Source organism: Amphiura filiformis, chromosome 10 (genome assembly GCF_039555335.1).
Source record: "Amphiura filiformis chromosome 10, Afil_fr2py, whole genome shotgun sequence".
Classification (NCBI taxonomy): Eukaryota; Metazoa; Echinodermata; class Ophiuroidea; order Amphilepidida; family Amphiuridae; genus Amphiura; species Amphiura filiformis.
The window spans coordinates 20,158,099-20,182,030 of record NC_092637.1 but is presented as its reverse complement, the minus strand read 5'-3'; the positions used below and the strand labels follow the sequence as shown (position 1 = coordinate 20,182,030).

At 37.3% G+C, this 23,932-nt stretch overlaps 1 protein-coding gene across 1 annotated transcript; it reads right to left on the bottom strand.

Annotated features, from left to right (window-relative positions):
• Positions 1-223: 223 nt before the first annotated feature.
• On the bottom strand, positions 224-20,453 carry LOC140162626 (sulfotransferase 1A1-like). The gene is made up of 7 exons (XM_072185899.1): positions 20,389-20,453; positions 8,952-9,128; positions 6,344-6,468; positions 5,468-5,714; positions 3,739-3,833; positions 3,105-3,312; positions 224-913 (listed from the first exon to the last, which is right to left on the bottom strand). The coding sequence occupies exons 1-7, from the start codon at positions 20,414-20,416 to the stop codon at positions 807-809; spliced, it is 987 nt and encodes a 328-aa protein (XP_072042000.1). The 5' UTR covers positions 20,417-20,453; the 3' UTR covers positions 224-806.
• Between the last annotated feature and the right edge of the window lie 3,479 nt (positions 20,454-23,932).

Genomic DNA, 23,932 nt, shown 5'->3' with positions numbered 1-23,932 from the left:
GAATAGAACGTTTTTAGAAAATCCCGAAGCCTTTGCAATTGGACTACTGATGACGTATACTCTCTTAAATTGAATATTCAATCAAAAGATTGAATTTTCGTCCCGAATCGTTTCCGACTGTATAATCTGTCGAATGATTCGATTTTTCAATCTTTTTTATCAATCAAAAGGAGCGATTCTCAATCTTTAAGCGATAAATATCCGGGCAAATCTTTTCGATTGAATTTGCAAAAGAAATAATTGATTTCTGTTATTTTTCGATCTTTTGAAAACTCAAATTAGGGACAAATCCTTTCCAATTGGCAAAAAAGATTGAAAATATTAACTCTACTTTTAAATCTCATTCCAAACATGCAACACATGCCTGCATGTTTGGCAGTACACTATTAGGAGTAACACAATCATGATTGAATAGTGAAATCAGTCTACAATCCAAAAATCAATTTCAATTTATTTTTCAATCTATTTAGATTGATTCCTATCATCAAACGTTAAAAGATTGAAATATTTCAATCAGTGCGCACATTTTATAATTGAAGACAGAATTAAAAGACTAGTTTGCGTATGAAGTCCTGTCAACCAGACCAAAAATGCCGTACTGCGCAGGTCAGCAACCAATCACGCCGCGCCTTTGCCCTGACGTCAGACGCAAACTTTTTAATTCGGTCTTCAATTCAAATGCGCACGTTTAAATTCACAGCATTGCGCAGTGAAGATGTGCGCATCGATAACGTCATCAAAGTCCGATCGTAAATGCTTTTGGGATTTCCCAAAAAGGTCAATGAATAATTCCCGTTTTTTTTCCTTCAGTATTCAAATATCAATCCAGTTCCTTCCAATTTATCCAACACAAGAGCGTCCATCTGCTCGTTCTGTGCAACAGTAAAGAGATTTTTCCAACCGCCAACTTTTCCTGCAAAGAAAACAACATAGTACTTAAATCAGGTTTGATTTTGTGATTGGCACATCAAAAATGACTCACATAATTTAAACTGTCGCCATTTTGGCTGACGGCTTCTCAGAATGACCACTGGGGGTCCACTTTTCCCGCAGATTGACCGCTGCTTCCGGCGATTTTCGCATCCTTCGGATGCTTAGTTCTTATAAGTGGATCGTATACGTGATCAAGAGAGTAACTACCGCACACCGTCGTGTTCACATTGTCGGACGTACGCCCGGCGGAACTTGGTCGGCGCAAGTTGCTAGGAGTAGCGGTAGGTGCTGCCAGGAGTAGGTGCAGTGTGAACGATGGTCAGCGTAAGTTCCGCCAGGCGTACGTCCGACGATTTACTCCTGACAAAAGTCAGGAGTAGCGAGCTGGGTGTAACTTCCGCCAGGCGTAAGTTGCAATGTAAACGCAGATTACGTCTGGCATCCGGAGTAAGTTTGACCTTGTTGGTCGGAACTAAGAAATTACATATCGCGTGGTTGATAAAGGTCACAGAAACACCGGAAGTGGTAGCCAATGTTTACGCCGACCAGAAGTGAATACTTGATGGAACTAGGCGGCGTAATGCTAGGAGTAGTCTAGGTGTGGACACGCGATAAGAGTAGGGAAAATATTTGTGGAATTTTTTTCAATGTTAACGTAAGTTTACGCCGGGTATAACTCAAAATGTGAACACGACTATTGTACAGCAGAGACACTAAAATCAATACCCGGGATCGATACACGTGAATGTGCTATGCACGATTTGATATTCAGACGATAAATCTTTGGATACCGGGGTAGAAAATGATGAATATCTCCCGTAATTATTTTATTCTAAAGAAGCCATACTTCGATGCTTGCACTTGGATATGTGTTGAAAGGATATGATAGTCGTTAGCTTGCGTATTGAGGAAGAACCGTGCATATTGAGCTCAAAAACTGTCAACAATTCTGAGTTTATATGTGCCGAATTATAGCGCAGCGTAGGCTACTGGTGGAGGCAGTCTAAAAGCATATGACCTCATGGCGCATGCTCACTGACTAGTACAGAGGTCAGTCACCAGGCTATTGTCAATAGCCTTAGTCGGATGTCCCTCGGCCCATTATGCGTCTCAAAACTATTAAACAGGTCGGAACAAAATGGCCATGCGTGGCTGTGGATTCAACCTACCATGTCGATTTCTGCCATGAAGATATCGGGGCGATGACACTCTGTGCTGATGTCCCGGTTGACTGTTTTCTCTTTGCCCGCCTTCTGATTCAAAGTCCTTCCCCCGCCTTCTGATCCAAATTGCAACCGAAAGCAGCGGCACACAGTGACATCGCCCCGATATCTTCATGGTAGAAATCGCCATGGTAGGTTGAATCCACAGCCACCCATGGCCATTTTATTCGGATGCATAATTAGCGAAGTGACCTGACAAAGGCTACTGACAATAGCCGGGGTAATTGATTTCTCGCTGTGTGAGTAAGCTTGTATACGACATTGCGGTCAATGGTTATACTGCCTCCACTTGAGTAGTGAGTGCAGCTATAGCCTGCTGCGCGCTGTAGTCCATACAGGACCAACGCAATATGAAATTAGAGTTTTGGTCAGATTTTGAGTTCAAAGCGCACGGCCAATTTTCAAAGCGCACGCTAACGACTATCATATCTGTTCAACACGTATTTTCAAGTGTATGAGACCACATCTGGTTTCTTGAGACGAAATCATTTGCGGGAGATATTCATCATTTTCTACCCCAGTATGCGAAGATTTTCGTCTGATATCAAAATCGTGCATAGCAATTCACGTGTATCGATCCCGTGTATTCATTTTAGTGTCTCTGCTGCACCATATAATTATTAGCCAGGCGATGTCGGTGTGCGGCATGGAATAATGGCAGCGGTCGGACATCGCCTGGCTAATAATTACTTGGTACACCAGAGATACTAAAATCAATACCCGGGATCGATACACGTGAATGTGCTACTGCTATGCACGATTTTGATATTCAGACGAAAATACCGGGGTAGATGAATACCTCCCGTAAATGATTTCGTCTAAAGAAACCAGATGTGGGATTTACCAAAAGAAAAAGGTCAGTTGTTTTAGGAAGAGGGTGGCCCAATCAATAACCTCATCCTAATAGGCCTATAATAAAATAGGCCTAGCCTACATAGGTTTATTTACCTGTCCGCATAAATGACTTTGCTGGCTCGTCGTCAGGCGTGTCCTTCCCGCGGCTTTTCATAACGAGTTTAATCACAGTATCAAGGTTGGTCTGCGGGTTTTGTTTCATGTTTTCAAAACTACAATGTTTCACAATACCATCTATGACATCTTCTGTAAACTCGTAACCTAAAAAGTTGGCGGTTTTTTGTACGACCCCTTTCAAATCCTGTAGAGAAGATACATTTGAGAACATCAACTTAACGAAATGATCATCGTCATCGTCGTCAATCATCATCATCATCATCATCATCATCATCATAATCGTCGTTATCATCATCATCACGACGATGATCATCATCATCATCATCATCATCGTTGTCGTCGTCAATCACCATCATCACATTGGTCGTCGTCGCCGTCGTCATCATCATCATCATCATCATCATCATCATCATCATCATCATCATCATCATCATCATCATCATCATCAACAACAACAACAACAACAACAATAATAATAATAATAATAACAACAACAGTCATCATCATTCATAACAACAACAACAGGCATCCGATCATCATTCATCATCATAGCTTATCATGAAGTAACAACAGCAGTATTACACTTTATAATACTGTACAATGTACATACCCGTTTCATGTCCTCAAATTTAAGAAAGAGAATATTTGCTTCATGACGTTTGTTCCAGAAATACAGATAGTGCTCCCACCATGTCCCGCTGTACACTACGTAGAAAGAAACCAACCACAACAATAATTACAAAAGATCGAATTTAATGCAATGCATGAAAAATAATAATGGTAGCGTGAAATCGAAGTTCACAAGAGATATGGATTAATTACAGAAACCATAGTGTTATGTACTGCCAGAGAAGGTGAAAGATTTTCGCTGTTCAAGGGCAATCACTTCTACCAAGATTGATGACAAACCATTATGATAAGGATAATGAACTGAGTGCAATGCATTCGTCAAGATAATCGCACGCGCCGTGGAGTTATTGCATTTAGCTCGAGAGCAGATAGGCTCGAGAGCTAAATGCAATAACTCCATGGCAAGTGCAATTATCTTGACGAATGCATTTGCACGAGTACATTATCCGTCATACACTTTGAGTGTAAAACAATAGGCAATATTAATTGCTGCATTCATTATATTAGTTTTAATATTAGGAAAATATCTTACATTTTAAAAACACCGTCAGGGCATTGACCAGCTAGGTAGCATTTAACTGGTAAAGAAAATCAATCCCTGTATAAGTTAGCTATCAATGGTATCGATTGCGCCATACGTCGTACTTTAGTAACTTATTCACGCATGGTTTGTAACCAATTGACTCTATGTTGTGATCATTTAATATCGTGGTTTCGAACACAGAGAGCACTGAAGCAGTTCACCTGGAAACGATCGATTTAGATGGCCGACTATAGTACTACGGTGAATTGAGATGAGAGAAAAAACATATCAAAATCAACTGGACTTCATAGCTCTATAATTTGAACTTTAAAATCTACTTACAATGTATATTAAAACACACGACATTGAGATTTTACAATTTGTTCAGTATTATAAAGCATGATCATGATATTATGCGCTAGTGTGTGTTTCCCGGGCCCGGCCATGTTATTATAGATATAGGCCTACATGTATTTCATTTGTAAAATGCTGAATATTTTGCAATGGTGTCATCTTGTATAATTATGATCCACCTGTTTTTGGCCCTTTTTAATTAATAGAAGCTCGATTATTCTCATTTGATGTTTGATTTATTTGAGGTCATTAATCATAATTTATGACAATGCTATTTGCAAAATAGAACACCATTTGTAACTATACCATTTTAACACCACGGAATGAATATTCGTACTTTTTTGATGGTATATATATCGAACAGACAATTATATAGTTATGTGACCTCTGTGTCGAAAGCGCCACCTAACTCTACTATATAGTTATGTGAAAGTAGTATTTCTAGTATTTGAGCGTGCACGTATTATCTAAAATCTATTGTTTAGCGTGCGGGTTTTAGATAATGCATTGTTTAGCGTGCAGGTTTATATAATTTGGGCTATGAAGGGTATTCGCGAAAATAATGCACGGGAGAAGAATACATAACGATGAATAGAAACGGGCACTAGAAGTGTATACTAAGTTGACCTCACTAAGACCTTGAACAGTTATGACGCTCAATTGTGATCACATCCACCAAGTTTCACGACAATGGGAGCGATTACCGAATAGGGTGTAACTCTACTAGTCTCATTACAAGACTTCCCTACCCCAGCCCTAAACTCCGTAAACGATTTTTATTTGGGGAGAGGGGGGTGAGGGGTCGAACACTTTAGTAATTATAGTGACTAACCATTTCCAGAATAGAAATCGTTGAAGAAATCCTCCCAGGTATTGTACCTATTTGTAATTCCTGGGAAAAGCTGGTGAAAGTGATAATACGATACAGCAACATCCTTAGGGTTCCTAGCGACGTAGACAATCCTAGCCTTCTTCTTCATGATATCAGGTGGCAATAGATGCCCTGGTAGGTGAGATTTGATGGTACGAGGGGACTTCATTTTGCCGATGATTTCCATCATTGGTGGTACCGTGACGTCCTGCAATGAAACATTTTAATGATGTATTCAAAGGCGGTGGATGAAATGGGAACACTCACAGTGGCGTAGATTTCTTGGGGGATGATTTCGGAAAAAAAAATTCTTGAACTAATCCAGCACTTTTTCGCAACAGAATAATGTTATTGTACAAATGGACATTTTTTTGCTATATTGAAGCTAAACTGCTCAAATATGGTGCGAAAGTGGAATAATTTTGCGCGTAGCCAAAAATGGGCTAAAATGGCCAAATAATATGAGGTTAATTTGGTCAAAAACCCACATAGTCCTACAGGCGTCAACATTTGGGGGGGGATTATTGTAAGGACCATCCCCCTGGCAAAATATTGGGGGAATTTATCCCCCACCCTGGGATCTACACCTATGGGCACTCGACGGGGTGTACGGCAAGCAATTCAAAACTAAGATCTTTCGTTGAGAGATTTGACGCCCAAAAGGCGGCCATTAGGCGAGAATTAACTTAAACCTTTAAATTAAATGGAGGTCATTCAGTGAAACCTGGACAATTTGGGCCCATAACAATGCCAAATTAAATGTCTAAAAATGAGAAGCTTACCATTTTAAAATACTAGTATTCAGGCCTATTTGAAAATGAAAAAAAAAATAGATACCTTAGTGGAGGCAAACGTTTCATCTTCCATGAACGGCACACGGAATATGGTATGACTCTGATTGACTTTGTCTATGTCCCCATTGAGGCAGATGGCGGACACAATCTCTTGTGTCCACGTGGTTCCTAAAATAATAAAATAGAAAATTGTGATCGTGATAGCAAAAACTGTCAAAAAATGTCACGTGAGATATCAAAATGGGGAAGAACAATAATTCTTATTCAGTGGGTGTGGCTTCTAAAGAATTCACGTAATTTGATTGGTTTTTATAATAATATTATACAAATCAGTGACAAATATTGAGTATTGAGTACAACAGGGCTGCAAACTCTCACGCATTGGGCGTGAGTCTCGAGCGCCTCTGTGGCTCAAATAATCATGGTTCAAAATTAACATTGGAGTCGGCAAATCCCGGTACGCCTCTGTCTCACGCCAAGCAATTCCAAAAAGTTGACAGCCCTTCTTCTTCTTCCTTATAAGTGTCTCCCTCATATGTATGAGTATTATCGCACTGCGTACAGACAAGCTGTACTTATTTTTACTGGAACCTAGATGAGTGTATTTTGAAGTACAGTCAACAGTACCGGGATGATCCCCTGCTCTTTTCGAATAGCCTGTGACGTTCTTTAACGTGCACACTACATTAATGTGAGAAAATATGCATGTACACGGAACCGACAGCTTAAAGTACCCTCCGAAGCATTTAGCAAGTAGAGTGAAGTGCCTTGCTCAAGGACACAAAGAGCCGGACCTGGGATTCGAACCTTTGACCCTTGGATTCACAGTCCTATGCCTTAACCACTAGGTAAGAATATTTTTACGAGGTGCAAGTACTGTTCCATTCAACACGGTTTTGACGAGTTGAATGGAACAGTTCATATTTCACCGAATGATCGATTCTTACCATTGAACGAATAAAATCATTCAATATTATTTTTATATTATATATTTCATATAGGGCCTATAAATTCCTTTTCTTCCACTTAATTTGATAAATTACCAGGAAATCAAAATAGATTAAACATAATATAAAAAATAATATTTTTTAGAAGCGACATCCAAACCAATTATAATTGACCTTTTCAGTAAATCCCATAACCCTTTGCGAGTACACCTAAGAACTCGTCATTTTGCGTCACGCCGCGCTGCGCCGATGCGCACATCGTTTATCGAACATCGTTACTGCGCATTGCAAGTCGGCGTGACGTAAAATGACGAGTTCTCAGGTGTACTCGCAATGGGTTATGGGATTTACCGAAAAGGTCAATTGGCGAATCGAGGTGGTCACCGTGCGGGATATACGCTTGCGTATGTCAGCGTTGTCATGGTAGCTGCGAGTGAGTGCAATGGAAAATGGACTATTGCACTCTCATGGAGTGCAATAGTCTTTTCCTAAAATAGCAAAACTAATCAATAGTAATTGACCAATCAAGTGATAAGAATCGTTGTATGAGTTATATAACACACAATAGAGGATAGTGTAGACAGCACGCGAGCCCCCACGCAACGGCGGCACATTTGTTGCTCCTCAATCTCACGATAATGCATTCGCATATCATACGAACGGTTCGGTGGCTTAGATGGGGTTCGTTCATTTAAAACAACGGGGATGTCCTCGCAAAAGTAACTTCTTTTTTTTCCATCATGTAGTTATTGTTAACTACATGTATGCACAACACAGGGGCACTCACAATAGGCAATTGAACCCTACTGGTAGCGCTGTGTTGTAGCTATTGGGGACAAACTAGTTAGTATCATATATCAAAAAGTATAAAAGCTATGATTTTAGTAATTTCTCTACGTTTCAATTACTTGAAAAATCTGAATTCTGAATCTTCAACCCGATACAAGCTTTAATAACGGGGGAACATACATTTTTATTAAAAAGAAATCCTACCATCTATCCAAACTCGCCGTGTTATTCCAATGCACATTTTACTTCACCGGGCAGCCATTTTTTTATCGTATTTTGAAGATTGGTGTCATAAAACCGTCATAGGTACAAATTTAGTACTCTCTGTCAATCAATTATGGCTTATTCTCTACATGTCAATCTTTAAATAATTGGCATAGTCCTTACGGTCGTCTGCCTTGATGATGAGTAAATGACAGCAAACAGCTGCAAACCAGTGAAAAATATCCCAAAACTTGGTCAGTGGAGCTCAGCTGGTACATGTCAATAGAGTCATTGTCGATTGGATTAGTCGTCCGTAGCGGACAATTCGGTCGCTCATTGGATCAATATTATCAGGTGGTAATAAATTTGCATTGGACAATAGATTAATATAATGGTTTAGTACTGCATATATCGGTTTAATCTTCAATAAGCGGGTTTATGGCTGGAAAGGTCACGGTGAATTCGCAGTGTACGTAAGTGCACTATGCTGGGAAAAAATTTTCTTTGCACTTTAATTGAATAAGAATGACAATAAAGTTAGGATTTTGTCTTTTGCTTATTCAATATCGTGTCATAATGGATGGGTTGACCAATATCCACTACTCAAAATACCGGGTCAAAATATTGGCCAACCGGTGACACGATATTGGATAGGCAAAAGACAAAATCCTAACTTTTATTCTCTAAACCTGTTATTCTCATGATGATTACCTGCTTTCGGGTAGGAAACAATAAACACGTCATCATTGCGAGCTTCAAACTGCTCCCTCAGTGGGTTAATTGATTCTGCCATAGATGGTGGAAATGGTATACCTTCTATGATCGTCATCTTGGCATCAGGAACATCAGGTAATGGCCATAGTCCACCCTGTTCTATCAGTTTGTTTACTGCCAATAAATGTCAGGAAAATAAAACACGGGTAACTTGTTTATTTTTGGGTATTTACTTACCTACTCTCTTAAATTGGCCGATTGAAAAATGTCAATCTTTTAACGATTGATGATAGGAATCAATCTAAATAGATTGAAAAATAGATTGAAATGTTTTTTGTTTTCACGCTAACTGGATGTCTGATCATGATAATAAGACTGGCACTATCTAATCAAGTGTTACTCCTAATGTACTGCCAAATGACATGCATATGTTTAGAATGAGATTTCAAACTGTTTTAGAATGAACATTTTCAATCTTTTTTTCAACTGGAAAGGACTTGTCCCTAATTTGGGATGGCAAAAGATAGAAAAGCAATGAAAATCAATCATTTCTACTGAAAATTCAATCGAAAAAGATTTGCCCCTAACTGTAATCATTAGAATATTGTAAAAGATTGATAATCACTCCTTTTGATTGAAAAAAAAGTTTGACTGAATATACAGTCGAAAACGATTTGTTCCTAATTCGGGACGGCGAGATTGAAAATTCAATCTTTTTGATTGAATATTCAATCGGGCAATTTAAGAGAGTAGCTGGGGGGGGGGTTACACCCCAGCTAGATATTGTAATGCAGTTGGTTTCTGCTTCCTCTGTCCTCCGGGTTATATTTTGGGTTTTGGTTTGAGTAAAAACGTTTTTTAAAATAACATCAAATATTTCGTTAACGCTTAAATAACATTGTGTTCGAATATTAACGGTAACTGTTCAAAAAATGTTTTTGAATGTTATGACGTTTTATACCCTTTATATCTTAATATAAGGGGATGGATAAATGGCGAGGTAAGGTATGGCGAGTTATGAGCTGACTGAAAGCTACGAATTGATTTGTCGAATGTTTTGTCTGGTTTTTATTTTGGGATTTGGCTAATGTCCTACTTGTATGTAAAGATAACCATAATACCTAATGTCAAAGTATTCACTCACAGAAATATTATTCTTAGTTTTATTTTAACAAAAGTACAATTATGGCCAAATCAACCATGTTTGTTCACCAAAACAAAAATAGTATTGAGGGCCCCTGATTAACAGCATTCGAAATGTGTAGTGTAATAATCTTGTTGTATAATTATGATGTACGATGCATACCAAATCAACTAGCACTTAAAAGTCCCAAAAACTAAAATACAATAAATAAAAATGAGTAGCTCTGAGTTTTCCCGGACAAAGTACCTAAGTATGATACATGTAGGCAAACCCTTGCCTACTGATGGCTCTGAAAAGAGCCGTTCACTGAAGACTGCCCCTTGTGAACAATGAACAAGCAGACATCCCCTATCTGTTAATGTAAAACTTTCTGATGGCTATGAAAAGAGCCGTTCACTGTACTTCTAGTTTGCCCATGAGCAGGGACAGGCGATTTGCGCGGAAAAAAATAGCAAATTGCGCGGAATTGCGCGGAACTCTTTTTTCAGTGCAAATCATGTATCCCTGCCCATAGGAAAAAAATAGGCAATTGCGCGGAAAAAAAGTTCCGCGCAAATCGCCTGTCCCTGCCCATGAGTCACCCATTTATACTAAAGCACCACTGGTTTGAAACTAGCTTTGCATGCCTATTGATAGTTGGTGCACGTGATTTGTCATATACGAACCTTGTCTCCTCCTATCAGATATCGATAACAAAACGAAAATAGGCCTAATTTGCCATTTTGACTTTTAGTGGAGGCATAGGCCTACAGAGCACCAATACAATTTATTACATAAATTACCAGTAAATTGTGTTTATCAAAATGGACAAATTTATTGGCAAATACAATCTTGAAAAGATGGAGAACTACGATGGATACTTGGAGGCAATGGGTAAGTGGTTTACAGATTGTTGAAAACAGCAGCGTAGCCAGGGGGTAAAGGGACATGGTAAACATGGTAAAAGGGGAAAAAATTGACGAATTTGCCGGTCAAAAATGGGCAATTACAAAAACAATTCCCACGGAACGGGAGGATGGGTGGGAGTGGCTTCTCACAGGGGAAGCTGTTCCCTTGGCCATGTACAGTGTCGACAGCGTCTAAATAGATACTTTTTCCCTGATATGAATCACGTCCTAATACTCCGTTGGTGAGCGACGGGCGATTGGTATTTCACTAATAAGAGACCTCGCCTTTCCGAAGAAAAGGAGTCCTATCTGATTGGCTAGAAACCGATCGCTAGATCGGTCAGTGACGAGTGTACAAACTCATGTATTCAATTCCATTTAAATCAATATTCTATTATTGACGCAGATAAAGAAAGTTGTATAGCTATTCACTGTGCTGTATTCTATTATAGATTTGTGATTTAATATTCTATAGCCATTAGCCAGTGTACAGCACCGTGGTCTTAGCTGAATGGGCTTTCATTTCGTTCTTTTTATAAATAATATTCTCAAACAGTTTAATATATCACAATTTTGACGCACGATTTAAAATTTTTTACTCAAAAAATGCAGTCAAATATGTCTACACCAAACAGCTATCCTCGCTTATTAGTGTATTGCATTTCCAGTTAGTGTTTTGGAAACAAATCCTGCGTTTTACCTGACAACAAAGCAAATTTTCTTGTAATAGCAACACCATATGGGGTACTGAGCATGCACAGATTGCATAAACGTGTATGAGTGGAAACGCTACGGTATCTCATATCGTGTAATTGATATACTTAGCCTAAGTCGCTCGGCCTATCTCGAACAAAATCGCCATGCGTAGCGTTTGAAGAAAGAGTGGACTCGCCGTACTATCACGGCAATTTTGGACACGAAGATATAGGATGATGACGCTGTGCCATGTTGACTACGTCACTGGTCACGGCGGCATTCGTCATCGGGCCAAGTGTTTTTAAAATGCGTAAAAACAACTTGATTTTAATGCTAATTATTGCACATTCTGAGGAAGTCTGATTATCGGTTTGAAATAGCCGAGTGGGGGGTCGATGAATTTTTTTGTGTAAAAACTGAAGTATCCTATGTATAAAGGAATATATGAATATTAACTGCACAACATATATAACGAGTCGTGACCCAATTGTGGTACAGTTGGTGTCGTTTAGAAGGCAGAGAATTTTAGTTCAATTTTATATACGCCAAAATATTTTCTAAATTTAATAAAAATAAATGCCGAAAAGATTAAGAAAAATCTATCTAAAAATTACATAGGTCCCCACTAAAGATTACTGTTTCGTCTTTATGGGAATCTAATCTTTTAATATCTGAAAGAAACTTTAGGGACCTATATGGACTTTTACTATAAATTGCAAAAATCCAGACCCTCGTTTACAAGAAAAATGGTAGGCTGACTAACGCGATGCAACAGAGCACATGCACGAATTCAAAATCGATTATGTATTGTGTATGTATCATTCATATGCCTCTCGTACTGTCTGTATGTATTGTGGTATTTCTATTATATACCCGATCAATGTTGGAGTTGCCTATACACCAATCCGAGAAGCGTTTACTGTATTTGGCCCTCTATTGACGGCAACACAGATGTACCAGAGCGGGAGATTTAATTCGTAATTCAATACTCATGATTGTGTATTGAATATCACTGTTGTGTACAATTCCGGGTACAATTCTGTATAGCACACAATAAATAATGGATGGAACCCCCGACCTCGGGACACCGCAGTTTTACATCGGGGACACCGCAGTAATGGCGAAGTCGGATAGTATCATCCCGTAAATATGGCGGACTACTCAAATGCATTCAACAAAAGGATGATTGCAATCTACCGTGGCAGTTCGACTCACACACATAACCCTGCACTACGATCAAATAGGTTGATGACAACATTTGATTGAATGGACTGCACTCCGTCATAACTACGGTGAAGGACACCGGTTGAAATCCTTTGTTTAGAGCCAATTCATGCAGGGCCTCTATATGTTTAAAATTCAAGCATGAAACTGACAGGAGGCCTGTATTAATATCAAAATTATCTTTGGTATAAAACTGAACATAAGGTCAAAATAATGATTAAAGGCATCCATGAAACAGTCATGTCTACAGTAGAATTCACCACGAACTTTGCAGGACTAAAACCCCATTAAAAGCTATTAAACCAAGATAACACTCATTGAAAACAGCTCAACTGATTAAATCATATCTTCTCTGGTTAAATACACACAACATATGTTTCTGCTTTACACGTACAATGGAGCAATGAGCTGGTATTAAAGTTTCAGTTGGGTGAACGATTATAAAGCGAACGCTAGAGAACAATTCTGAGTGGGCGTTTGTTTACGAAATGAGACAATACGTGCTTATTGTTAACCAGCGTTCTTGAAAATGAGAAGCATGGTGGTTTGCAGACTTAACACGGTTTGGAAATAATTTCTTCATATTTTTGGTGTTATCTGTCGTTTACATATCCTTCCTAAAACACCAAAGTACGAATATTTCCAAACATCTAAATTAGCTAAAAATTTAGGACATGTTACAAAACTATATTTTCTAGAATTTTAGAAGAGTACTTTTAATATTGGCCGGTTATTTTTCACACAGCGACGCCAATGTACTATTACCTATAACATACACTAAAACACCAAAGTACGAATATTTCCAAACATCTAAATTAGCTAAAAATTTAGGACATGTTACAAAACTATATTTTCTAGAATTTTAGAAGAGTACTTTTAATATTGGGCGGTTATTTTTCACACAGCGACGCCAATGTACTATTACCTATAACATACACTAAAACACCAAAGTACGAATATTTCCAAACATCTAAATTAGCTAAAAATTTAGGACATGTTACAAAACTATATTTTCTAGAACTTTAGAGGAGTACTTTTAATATTGGCCGGTTATTTTTCACACAGCGACGTTAACTAGGCAAATCCCCATACTTCTAACGTACGCTATTTGTAGAGGTCACGCGTCAATGGTAAGAGCACTGTGTATTGTGTATAGGAAAACGGACAGTAACTGCAGTATGCCCCGGCATACTAACCATCTCTTCATCATGTTCATTGCAGGTGTAAACAAAGCCGTTTGTAAGATCGCGCCGTTTCACAAGGCTCAACTAACAATCTCGCAAGTAGGTGATCAGATTACCACCTTAAGGTTACACGAAGAAACGTATAAAAAAAGTATAAAAGACGTATAAAGTTGTTCTCTAAAACCGCGTTTTCTCAGCAATCAAATATCGCAGTGAGTCAAATGTTGGTGCATGGATGTATCTTAACATTATTTTTGTGTGTTTATACAAATTTTTAGAATCCGTTTGAAAATCCTTCGTTTAAATCATTTTTACGCACCATGTTCACAAGATCAAAAACATGTTCCATGCAGTTTTTTTCAAATATTCGCTCCGTATAAAACTACGCCGAGTGATTGTTTTCTCCTCTTTTGTATTGTACTACAAATCGACCAAAGAAATAATGTTGCCATGGGGAAGAACCAAAAACAGTACCGATTAAATTTTATTAGCCCGTTTTTGGGAACAACTTTCGAGAATCTTGTACCACAAAACACTGTTATGTTACATTATCGATATCTGGATTGTGGAACATTAATTTTGATTTCTAACTGCCTACATTATTTCTCAAAGGTATGTCGATTCCTTTACCATTTGAATTTCACTCCAAATTTAAGCTACTTTTGCAAAAATCGAGGTTTTTCGCCAACGATACCTCCGACATTTACAGCGGTGATGAGATTGTTTATCATAAGAGCCTGGTATGCACTATTCCATAATAGTCAGTTTGAGATCAATCGATTTCACAGATCACTCAGTAGCTCAATCGGTTAGCGCGCTGGACTCACGTTCGACTATAAAATATTATAGTTTTGAGCTGGAAAACTTTGGTACGTGTTCGAGTCCCTATGTGGTCCATTCCATCTATTTTATTTTATTTTTCTCTCACTTTTTTCTTTTTCTTGTTCGTTTCTTTCTTTCTGACTGCAGCGATTGATTGTTTTTGCCCGTTTTTTTTCATTATATAATTCAGGAATTTTTAGGCTATACTAGCCTAATAGGCGCAACCTATGAATATATTTTTACAAATTAGATTAACAAAATATTGGTTGTTGGTTTTGTTACTGTTGTTGTAGTTATTGTTGTAGGCCTATATATTGCATAATCAGGGTATAAATAGGCATACTAGGCCTATTATAGCATATAGAAGCATTGATTTATTTCACGACAGATATCATCCAGGATAATTTTAAAAATTGAAAATTTAGAAAATCCAAAGGAAAATTGCCGAAAACGGCTGCCCACAATCACCCCCCCCCCCATCAGCCCATATGGTCATATCATGGTCTCCCCTTCCCTATCCCTGCAACATATAGGATGACTCACGAGCCGCGGTTTGTCCATGGCCCTAGTTCAGATTGATACACTATTGTACGCGTGAGTTCATTCTTTTCTGCATGGCTGTTTCCATTATTAACTTACGCCCCTCTGGAATCAAGCCTTGAAAATCAATTGTATTTAACCTTAACAGAGTCTCCCTTCCAGAAATTTAACTTCAAGGTCACATTCAAACTTGGGGAGGATTTCAGCTACACTTCAACCAACGGCAGGAAAGTTAATTGTAAGTTTTGTAAGGTGTATTTCAAATCCACATCAGAAACACTATGGGGATTGATTGATTGATTGATTGATTGATTGATTGATTGATTGATTGATTGATTGATTGATTGATTGATTGATTGATATTTTGATTGATGAGGTGATGGTGTGTGTGTGGGGGGTGGAGGATGGAGGGCTTGATGGTGGGGGACCGTGTGTGTAAAGAATAATGTGTAACATTGGCCAATTTGTTATTGTAAATCGTTTGAGAGGGGAGACCCGCACAGTGTCATCGCCCCGATATCGACCTGTTTTAGTTTTGAGTCGCATAATGGGCCGAAGGACATCTGACTAAGGCTACTGACAAATAGCCCTGATTAGTTCGGTGACTGACCTCGCTGTGTGTCAGTCGAGCATGGTACCCCATAGGTCATATTCTTTTAGACTACCTACACGATTGGCCTTTACACTGCGCTATATAATTCGGCACATATAAATCAGAATTATTGTCAGTTTTTGACTCAAGACGCAAGCTACTGTCTCAAGACGCAAGCTAACGACTATCATATCTGTTCAAAATATATATTCAAGTGCAAGGAACCACATCTGGTTTCTTTATACGAAATCATTTACGGGAGATATTAATCATTTTCTACCCCGGTATCCAAAGTTTTTCTTCTAATATCAAACTCGTGCATAGCAAATTCACGTGTATCGATCCCGGGTATTTATTTTAGTATCTATGCTGACAAAGTAATTATTAGCCAGGCGATGTCGGTGTGACCCGGGATATGGAAAGGGGACACCTTATCATTTTTGTGAGAGATGCTAGTTAATATGGAAAAAAGGCATTATAGTACCCGTACTAAACAAATAGCCCTGTAGCCTTTTACACATTAGAGAATGAATTTGGAGAAAACCTTCTGATAATTACAAACACTCGCTGAGCAGCAAGACCTTCCCTCTAAGCTTTTAATCCGATAAGCTGATTATCTATTTGTTTTCATGAATTGGAAGACATTCTTTGATGTATTACGTCATTTTCTACCCCGGTATCCAAAGATTTTCTTCTCATATCAAACTTGTGCATAGCAAATTCACGTGTATCGATCCCGGGTATTTATTTTAGTATCTCTGCTGACAAAGTAATTATTAGCCAGGCGATGTCGGTGTAACCCGGGATATGGAAAGGGGACACCTTATCATTTTTGTGAGAGATGCTAGTCAATATGGAAAAAGGCATTATACAGGGTGTCCCAAAAAAAAGAGGCCCCACATTGCGCCCTCTTATTCTCCTATTTCTGAAAAGTTGATCAAATATATTTTGGAATGTAAAGAAACCTTCAATCGTTAGATTTAATAAACCAAAACAATTATTTCAATCGGCTCATAACTTTTGAAGATATGTCCTTTTAAAGAAATGTATCCGTTTTTCACTCTGTCCACGGAGGAGGTTTGGCTACTTCAAAGATTGAAAAGTGCATTTACCATGCATGAATATAAAACATTCCTCGATGATAACTTTATAAAATAACAACTTTATTTAAGGGAATGGGCTTTACCGATGGGCTTATGGGTTATGGATTTTGTTAAGTGTCATTAATTTGGGCGAAATTGATGTGGGATGGGACTTCTTTTGCTATACTTGCAATTACTTATGTTTTTTTGTTTCTTGCTTTCTTTTTATTGACAACATAAGTCATTTCTCTTTTTGGAATAAAAGGTAGCCCTGAAAAGGGCTGTTTAGTTTGTCTTTGGTTCTTTTGAAGTGAGTTTACTGTGCTGCTCTGCCCTCTACCTGGTTGCCTCCGTGACGAATACAGGTTTCAGCCCTAGTTTTCATTGCATTAATTGCGTTGCGTACCATCCTTAAGGCCTTGTGCGCCGGATACTTGCGAATGCAGCAGTAATACGGGTTGCGAAGATGTTTGAAGCTACCTGGTGATCCTCGCTTATAGTGAATGCTTTCCCAAGACTAATGCTATTATCTATCCATGTCATTAACCATGTGTTCGTTTAAATCTTTGATGTAGCCAAACCTCATCCATGGACAGAGTGAAAAACGGGTACATTTCTTAAAGAGGGCATATCTTCAAAAATTGTGAGCCGATTGAAAGAATTGTTTTAGTTTATTAAAGCTAACGATTTAGGGTTTCTTTACATACCAAAATATATTTGATCAAGGCGCAATGTGGGGCCTCTTTTTTTGGGACACCCTGTACTTATAGTGCCCGTACTAAACAAATAGCCATGTAGCCTTCTACAGTGTCTGTCTGCAGTATGGTTCCGGTATTACCGTTCTTCACCACTGTTTGTACATTGTGATAGATGGTGTTAACTTAAATAATATTTTGTATTAAATCACAGGGTAACGCGTATTTGGAAAATGGCAAATTCATCGGGAAAGAGAAACCGGCACCAGGAGAAGCAGGGAAAGAGGTTACATACGTCAGGTATATCGATGCCAATGGCGACTTAGTACAAGTAAGTAGAGAGATGTTTAACATTAGGCCATTTTAAATGACAACTCACTACTTTATATGACTGTAGGCAATGAACATGGAAAGATACATCGATATTTCACTTCCGACATTCAATACGCAAGATACACCATATAAATGGCTTCAATTTGAACAACCGCATACTTATTGGAAACATTGATGCAGGAATGGACAGTTACAAATGTTATAATATTAATTATTATAATGAGTTTACAGTATTGATTTTCTTCTTAAGAAAAGTGCTTTGAAATTTTAACTTTGAAATGAAATTTAGACACAGAAAAAGTAATAAAAAACTATTAAAATTATAAACTAAAAACTAAAAAAAATTGTTGGGTCGGTCGTTTGAGGGCAAACAAACAATTTTTGGCCTTATTTTGATCATTATGTAATTAGTACGTTTTGGCATTACCTTCTGTCTTGTCTCGTGGTGGACACGTCAACACCATATCTTTTGTTTTAGAGTCTGCGTCAACACCCACCAGAACATAAATAATTGTGACACGGACTTTTAAAAGTTTGAACTCTCATTTGAGACTAAAATAGGTCCCCAACCAAGCTAACAGGTTATTGTTGTTGGTTTTTTATTCATCTTTTTATTTTTTTTTTGGGACCAGGCGGCGGATGACATGATCGAGCCGGCAACTTGTGAAACCGCCCGGCCGTATGGCATTTTCCCATATAGTTGGTTAGTTTTGTGGGGTTCATTATCGAACCCCAACGGTTTTAGCTTGTATTTATATTATTTATCAACACAGGCCTATTTGCTTGTGATATTTCAAGCGTTTTAAAATTTCAATTAAATTACACGGTTGACGATGAAAATTTACTGAATTTAGAGAATGCAATGCGGCCACCACCTGTTTGGGACCTGTTATCGCAGATTTATACCGGTAATGCTCAAAATATAAAGATAAAAATTCAACAATATTTTATTACTTTTATTTTGTTTCAGGTTTCTACAGCAGATGACATCACATGCACAAAATTCTTCAAGAAGATTTAAACCCAAGGGAAGTGTATATTTTATAAGCTTCTTCAGCTGGCTATTACAGAATGATCAATCGAATAAACATACCGAGCGACTACCTGAGCTTGATCGACTATTAAATTACATATCAGTTGCTTAACATGATTTTCATATACAATTGGATCGATTGGACTCATATCTATTGGTCGACCTCGCTGAATTGGCCAAGTCAGCGTCGATTCTGCGCCCTCCAAGCGATGAATGTCAAAATTTGAAGTGCTGGCGTGAATTGTAGATTTTATCATAGGTAAGAAAATCACACAATATTGACTACGGTATCACCAATGAACCAAACTCGGGGTATATATAGTCTGACTGAGGTCACAGTTTGCAGTGACGTGGCCAAAAATCCAGTGAAATCACGTGGGCTAGCATTTTAAGATTCGCGGCTGGTTTACATGTAGTTAATTGTCATTGATTTGTATACTCGATTGTTTATGTTTAAATGCTGATAGGTCGTGGTTTGCTGCACATCGGCTATAATTCAATATTTTAAATCATGCAGATGGGGTGACGCAGTAGAATTGGACACCACCAGAGTTGGCTAGATTTCAGCTAAGCTTGGTACTTTAGATGCTATAAAAAGTTACGAACAAACTTGATGTATACACATAATAAATTGGACGGTTACATCTAAAAATGCTAGAATCTATTATAAACATCTATTATAAACATCTCAAAAAAGTAACTAACCCCTTAAATAATGGCCATTATTCAAAAACGGGTGATTGTATTACAAATCTTTAAAATGCGTTGGAAGCAGAATTCATTTTGACCCCTAATTTGTAGCAATTGACTAAATATTGACATCATAGCGTACATTTAAATCAATGTAACCCAAGATTTGAAAGTTGCAGTAATTGTATTGATTTTGTATTTAGTGTAATGGAAGGAAATCTGTGTAATAATATCTGAGTGTTTTTGTATTGTAAAAATTTGCATGTAAGTGCAACTTTCAAATCTGGACCTCACTACATTAAATTGACCGGTGTTTTATTGTTTTCTGGACTATCGTATCAAATGAGGTGTCAAAATGCGCAGAAATAAATTCTGCTTCCAAAGCATTTTACAGATTTGTAATACAATAGCTCCCTTTTGAATAATGGCCATTATTTAAGGGGGTTAGTTACTTTTTTAAGATGTTTATAACGAAATAGTATACTATGGAAATCAGAAATCAGACGACTTACATGTTTGTGTTCCCAAGACTTCCTCCATCTTTGCTTATGAATATCTGGTATAAAAGGAAAAGGGGATATCAAATAATTTAAGATTTTTTTTTGTGAAATTCGCGATATTATTGCAAATTGTATGGCAAATTATTAAACTTTGATATTTTTGATATTTTAGATATTTAACCTTTCTCAAAGCAAACTTTATAAATCTAATGATAACAACATTTTACTCATAGTTATCTTATAGTAAAGATAGTCTAACTATGAGTAAAATGTTGTTATTACGCTCCTGTTTTTGCAGTTGAGCATTTTCTGACTATCTCCGATAGACAGACTGACTCTGGGATAGACTTTGGCTGTGTTGACACCATGGAATGTATATTCTTTCACATTCCTAAGAGATGGTAGTCAACCCAAAGCATTTCATCGTGTCGTCTGCCTTTTAGGCATGAAACTCGGAGTAACGACTACCTATTCTGGAAGGTCTGTTCTTTGAATTTTTATAAATCTAATGATATGTAGTTAAAGTGTAGGCCTACCAGTACACTTTCATAGGCCCCTATTATATGCATTTTTCCTCAAAACACCTCGGGTGGTTTTTTGGGGGGGTTTTGAGGGAAAACAAATCGATATCTTCAAAACGAAAGGTCAAAATTTTCATATGATGGACTGGTTTTTCATTCCAGCTACATACACTTTATAGTGTATATGGTCGAATCCAACGAAAAGTGTACACGGCATGTTCAGGGCCATAACTTAAAAGTATTAATCAATTGGCATTCGTTTTTGTATTGTGTTTATTCGCCTTGATCATACGCTTCGCGCCATATATAATAAGACCCCTTCTGTGAAAAGTTTAGACACAGAGACCCCAAAACATGCTATTTTTACCCATTTTTTCAAAATATTTCTTAAAGTATTTTTAAAAACATATAAATCAGTTATGAAAAGAAGTCATTGGATTGAATCTAAATTGATTTCCTGAGAGGTGTGTATTCAAAGATTGCCTGTTCAATTTTTCACATATTTGTACATAATTATGAATTTTTGTGATAATTTTTGAGTGGTATTTTTTTACATTACCTACGAATACAATTTTTCATAGCACAAGATATATCTTTAAAAAATGGAAATCACTAATAAATGCGCAATGGATACAAGCTTTGATATGTCCAATACTGAAATGCATTGCATTCGGACATCTTTATTATTGTGTTTAGCTGCCAGAAATTCTAAATGGCACAAAGGTAGGTTTGGTAAAAATATGCATTACCTCCGAATACATGTTAAAAGCTGTGCCATTTCCACAAAGTGAGAGAATAGTAAACAATAGTTAAGCAATAGGTGCAAGGTAATACACTCTTTATTTCTACCAAGTTTCAATAGCCTGCGTTTAAATATTTCTGAGATGTCAACAATAAAAGCAAGTATTCGTAGGTAAATTTCGGTAACCGAATGTTACCTACGAATACACTTTGACATCATGACAGTATTGTGAAACACTGCCATTCATGCCAATGCCCATATTGGTACATAACAAAGGCCTGTATGTTTGCTATCAAATCATATGTCAATGAAAGTTGCGAATTCACATACATGCCCACCATGCAAAACTGAATACGGCTTAATTGGTGAAAATATGTACTGAAATAGACGACGGTCTGCTCATTTGAAAGAAAATCAGATTCAAAGAAGATTAGAAGGGATAAATACTTGGATTTGTCAACTGTCATGTGTGCTTCATTTTAAATGTTTACCGACCTTCTGGTTTCTGTGTAATTTGTGTCCAAATTGATTTATTCAAAGGTAACTTTTGACGTTTTCGCTAAGGTTACCTACGAATACCATGGAAAAACGACTGTTCTCATTGTCTCATGATCTAGACAACACATTGATGGACCCTGGTATAAAGCTAATTGTAGTTGCCCTCAAACGAAAGGCCACAAGACGTAACTGACTACAAGATGGACTTCACAAGTCTGCAATAACGGTTTTAAGCGATTTGTGTGCAATTAAGCAAATTAAAGTCACTTTAGTGCCTTTGTTTCTTACTTCAATCCTCTTTCAACCGCTGTGAACCGACATTATTAATACATGATAGGGTCTAAAGTATCAATAAACGCACATAAAGAAAATAATACATTCAAAGTGCTTTATAAAATGAAGTTTTGATTGCGATATCCACCAAAAGTCTAATTCTTACCTACAAATACTGAAATGTTACTTACGAATACAGCATAATACATGACATGTGTAATGAAGTGTCTCTACCAATGGAAATTAATTGTCAAAATCTTTAAGCGGTACCCCAGGACACTATTATTACCCATATACGGATTCATTCAACAATTATTTATTATGTAAAATTGCTGATTATCTACTTGTATATCAAAATGAAGTGGTCAAAATCTAGCTAAAAGCATCAACATTTTTTGATCTAAGGTAATAGCATTTATTCATTTGGACGTACCATCTGAAAGAGATCTAAAACTACCATTTTATTAATTCATTACCATAATAGCAAAATTTAAACCTCTAAACTCAATATAGATATTGTTAAATCGCTCATGTTACCTACGAATACCCGGGTTTCTTCACCTTTTCATTGTATACAGCGTTAGGTGTATGCGTATAATTCCTAATATTCTTGAAAACATATATCCTACTCGTTTTAATACAATGTGTAAATTGATTCATACTCATTTGATAAATAAAATACAGAAACTGACCTAAACTTCATTTTCAAAAATAAACTAGCATAAATTGACTAAGATCATATTGATCGCGTTGTAAAAATAAAAACAAATATTTTCTGGTTGAGCTAGCATTTTCCTGACACCCTGTGGTCTACATTACACGAAAAAAGCACTAATGGGAATATTCCATTTGTTTTAGGTTGATTAGTATTGCGATAGTGAAAGCATCCTAGTGGTATTCGTAGGTAACATTGGGTTTTGATATCACATTTACTATCACACGTCCTGGATTTATTTTTCAAGATTAGTAATGGCACTTTTGGTTCCTATAAGGCCAATATGTCATCAATCAATGGGCAAAAGGAACAAATTGTGGAGACATTTTTATTTCGGACTTTTATTTTTGGCCCGTGGACACTTTTGGTTGGATTCGACCATATATAGATTAGTAATTTATAATTAGCCTTATTAACTTTTAAATGTCAACATTATCAATTTTTAATCATTTGCCATAAAATGTGTATTATATCGCGAATTTCAAAAAATCATTTATTTCATATCAGAAGGACACAATGCAATTTGATATGTCTGATGTGCTTTCAGGTCCAACAATAAATACGTGAAAACGTCGTATATAGCGGTGCGAAAATAGCAGCTAAATTCCCCCTATGACCCCGACCAATAACGTCAACCAGTGTAAATAAGATAATACTTCTACACCAATGGCTCCCGGCCTATTTGAAGACCGAATTAAAAAGACTAGTTTGCGTATGAGGTCCTGTCAACCAGACCAAAAATGCTGTACTGCGCAGGTTGGCAACAAATCATGCCGCGCGTTTGCCCTGATGTCTACGCAAACTTGT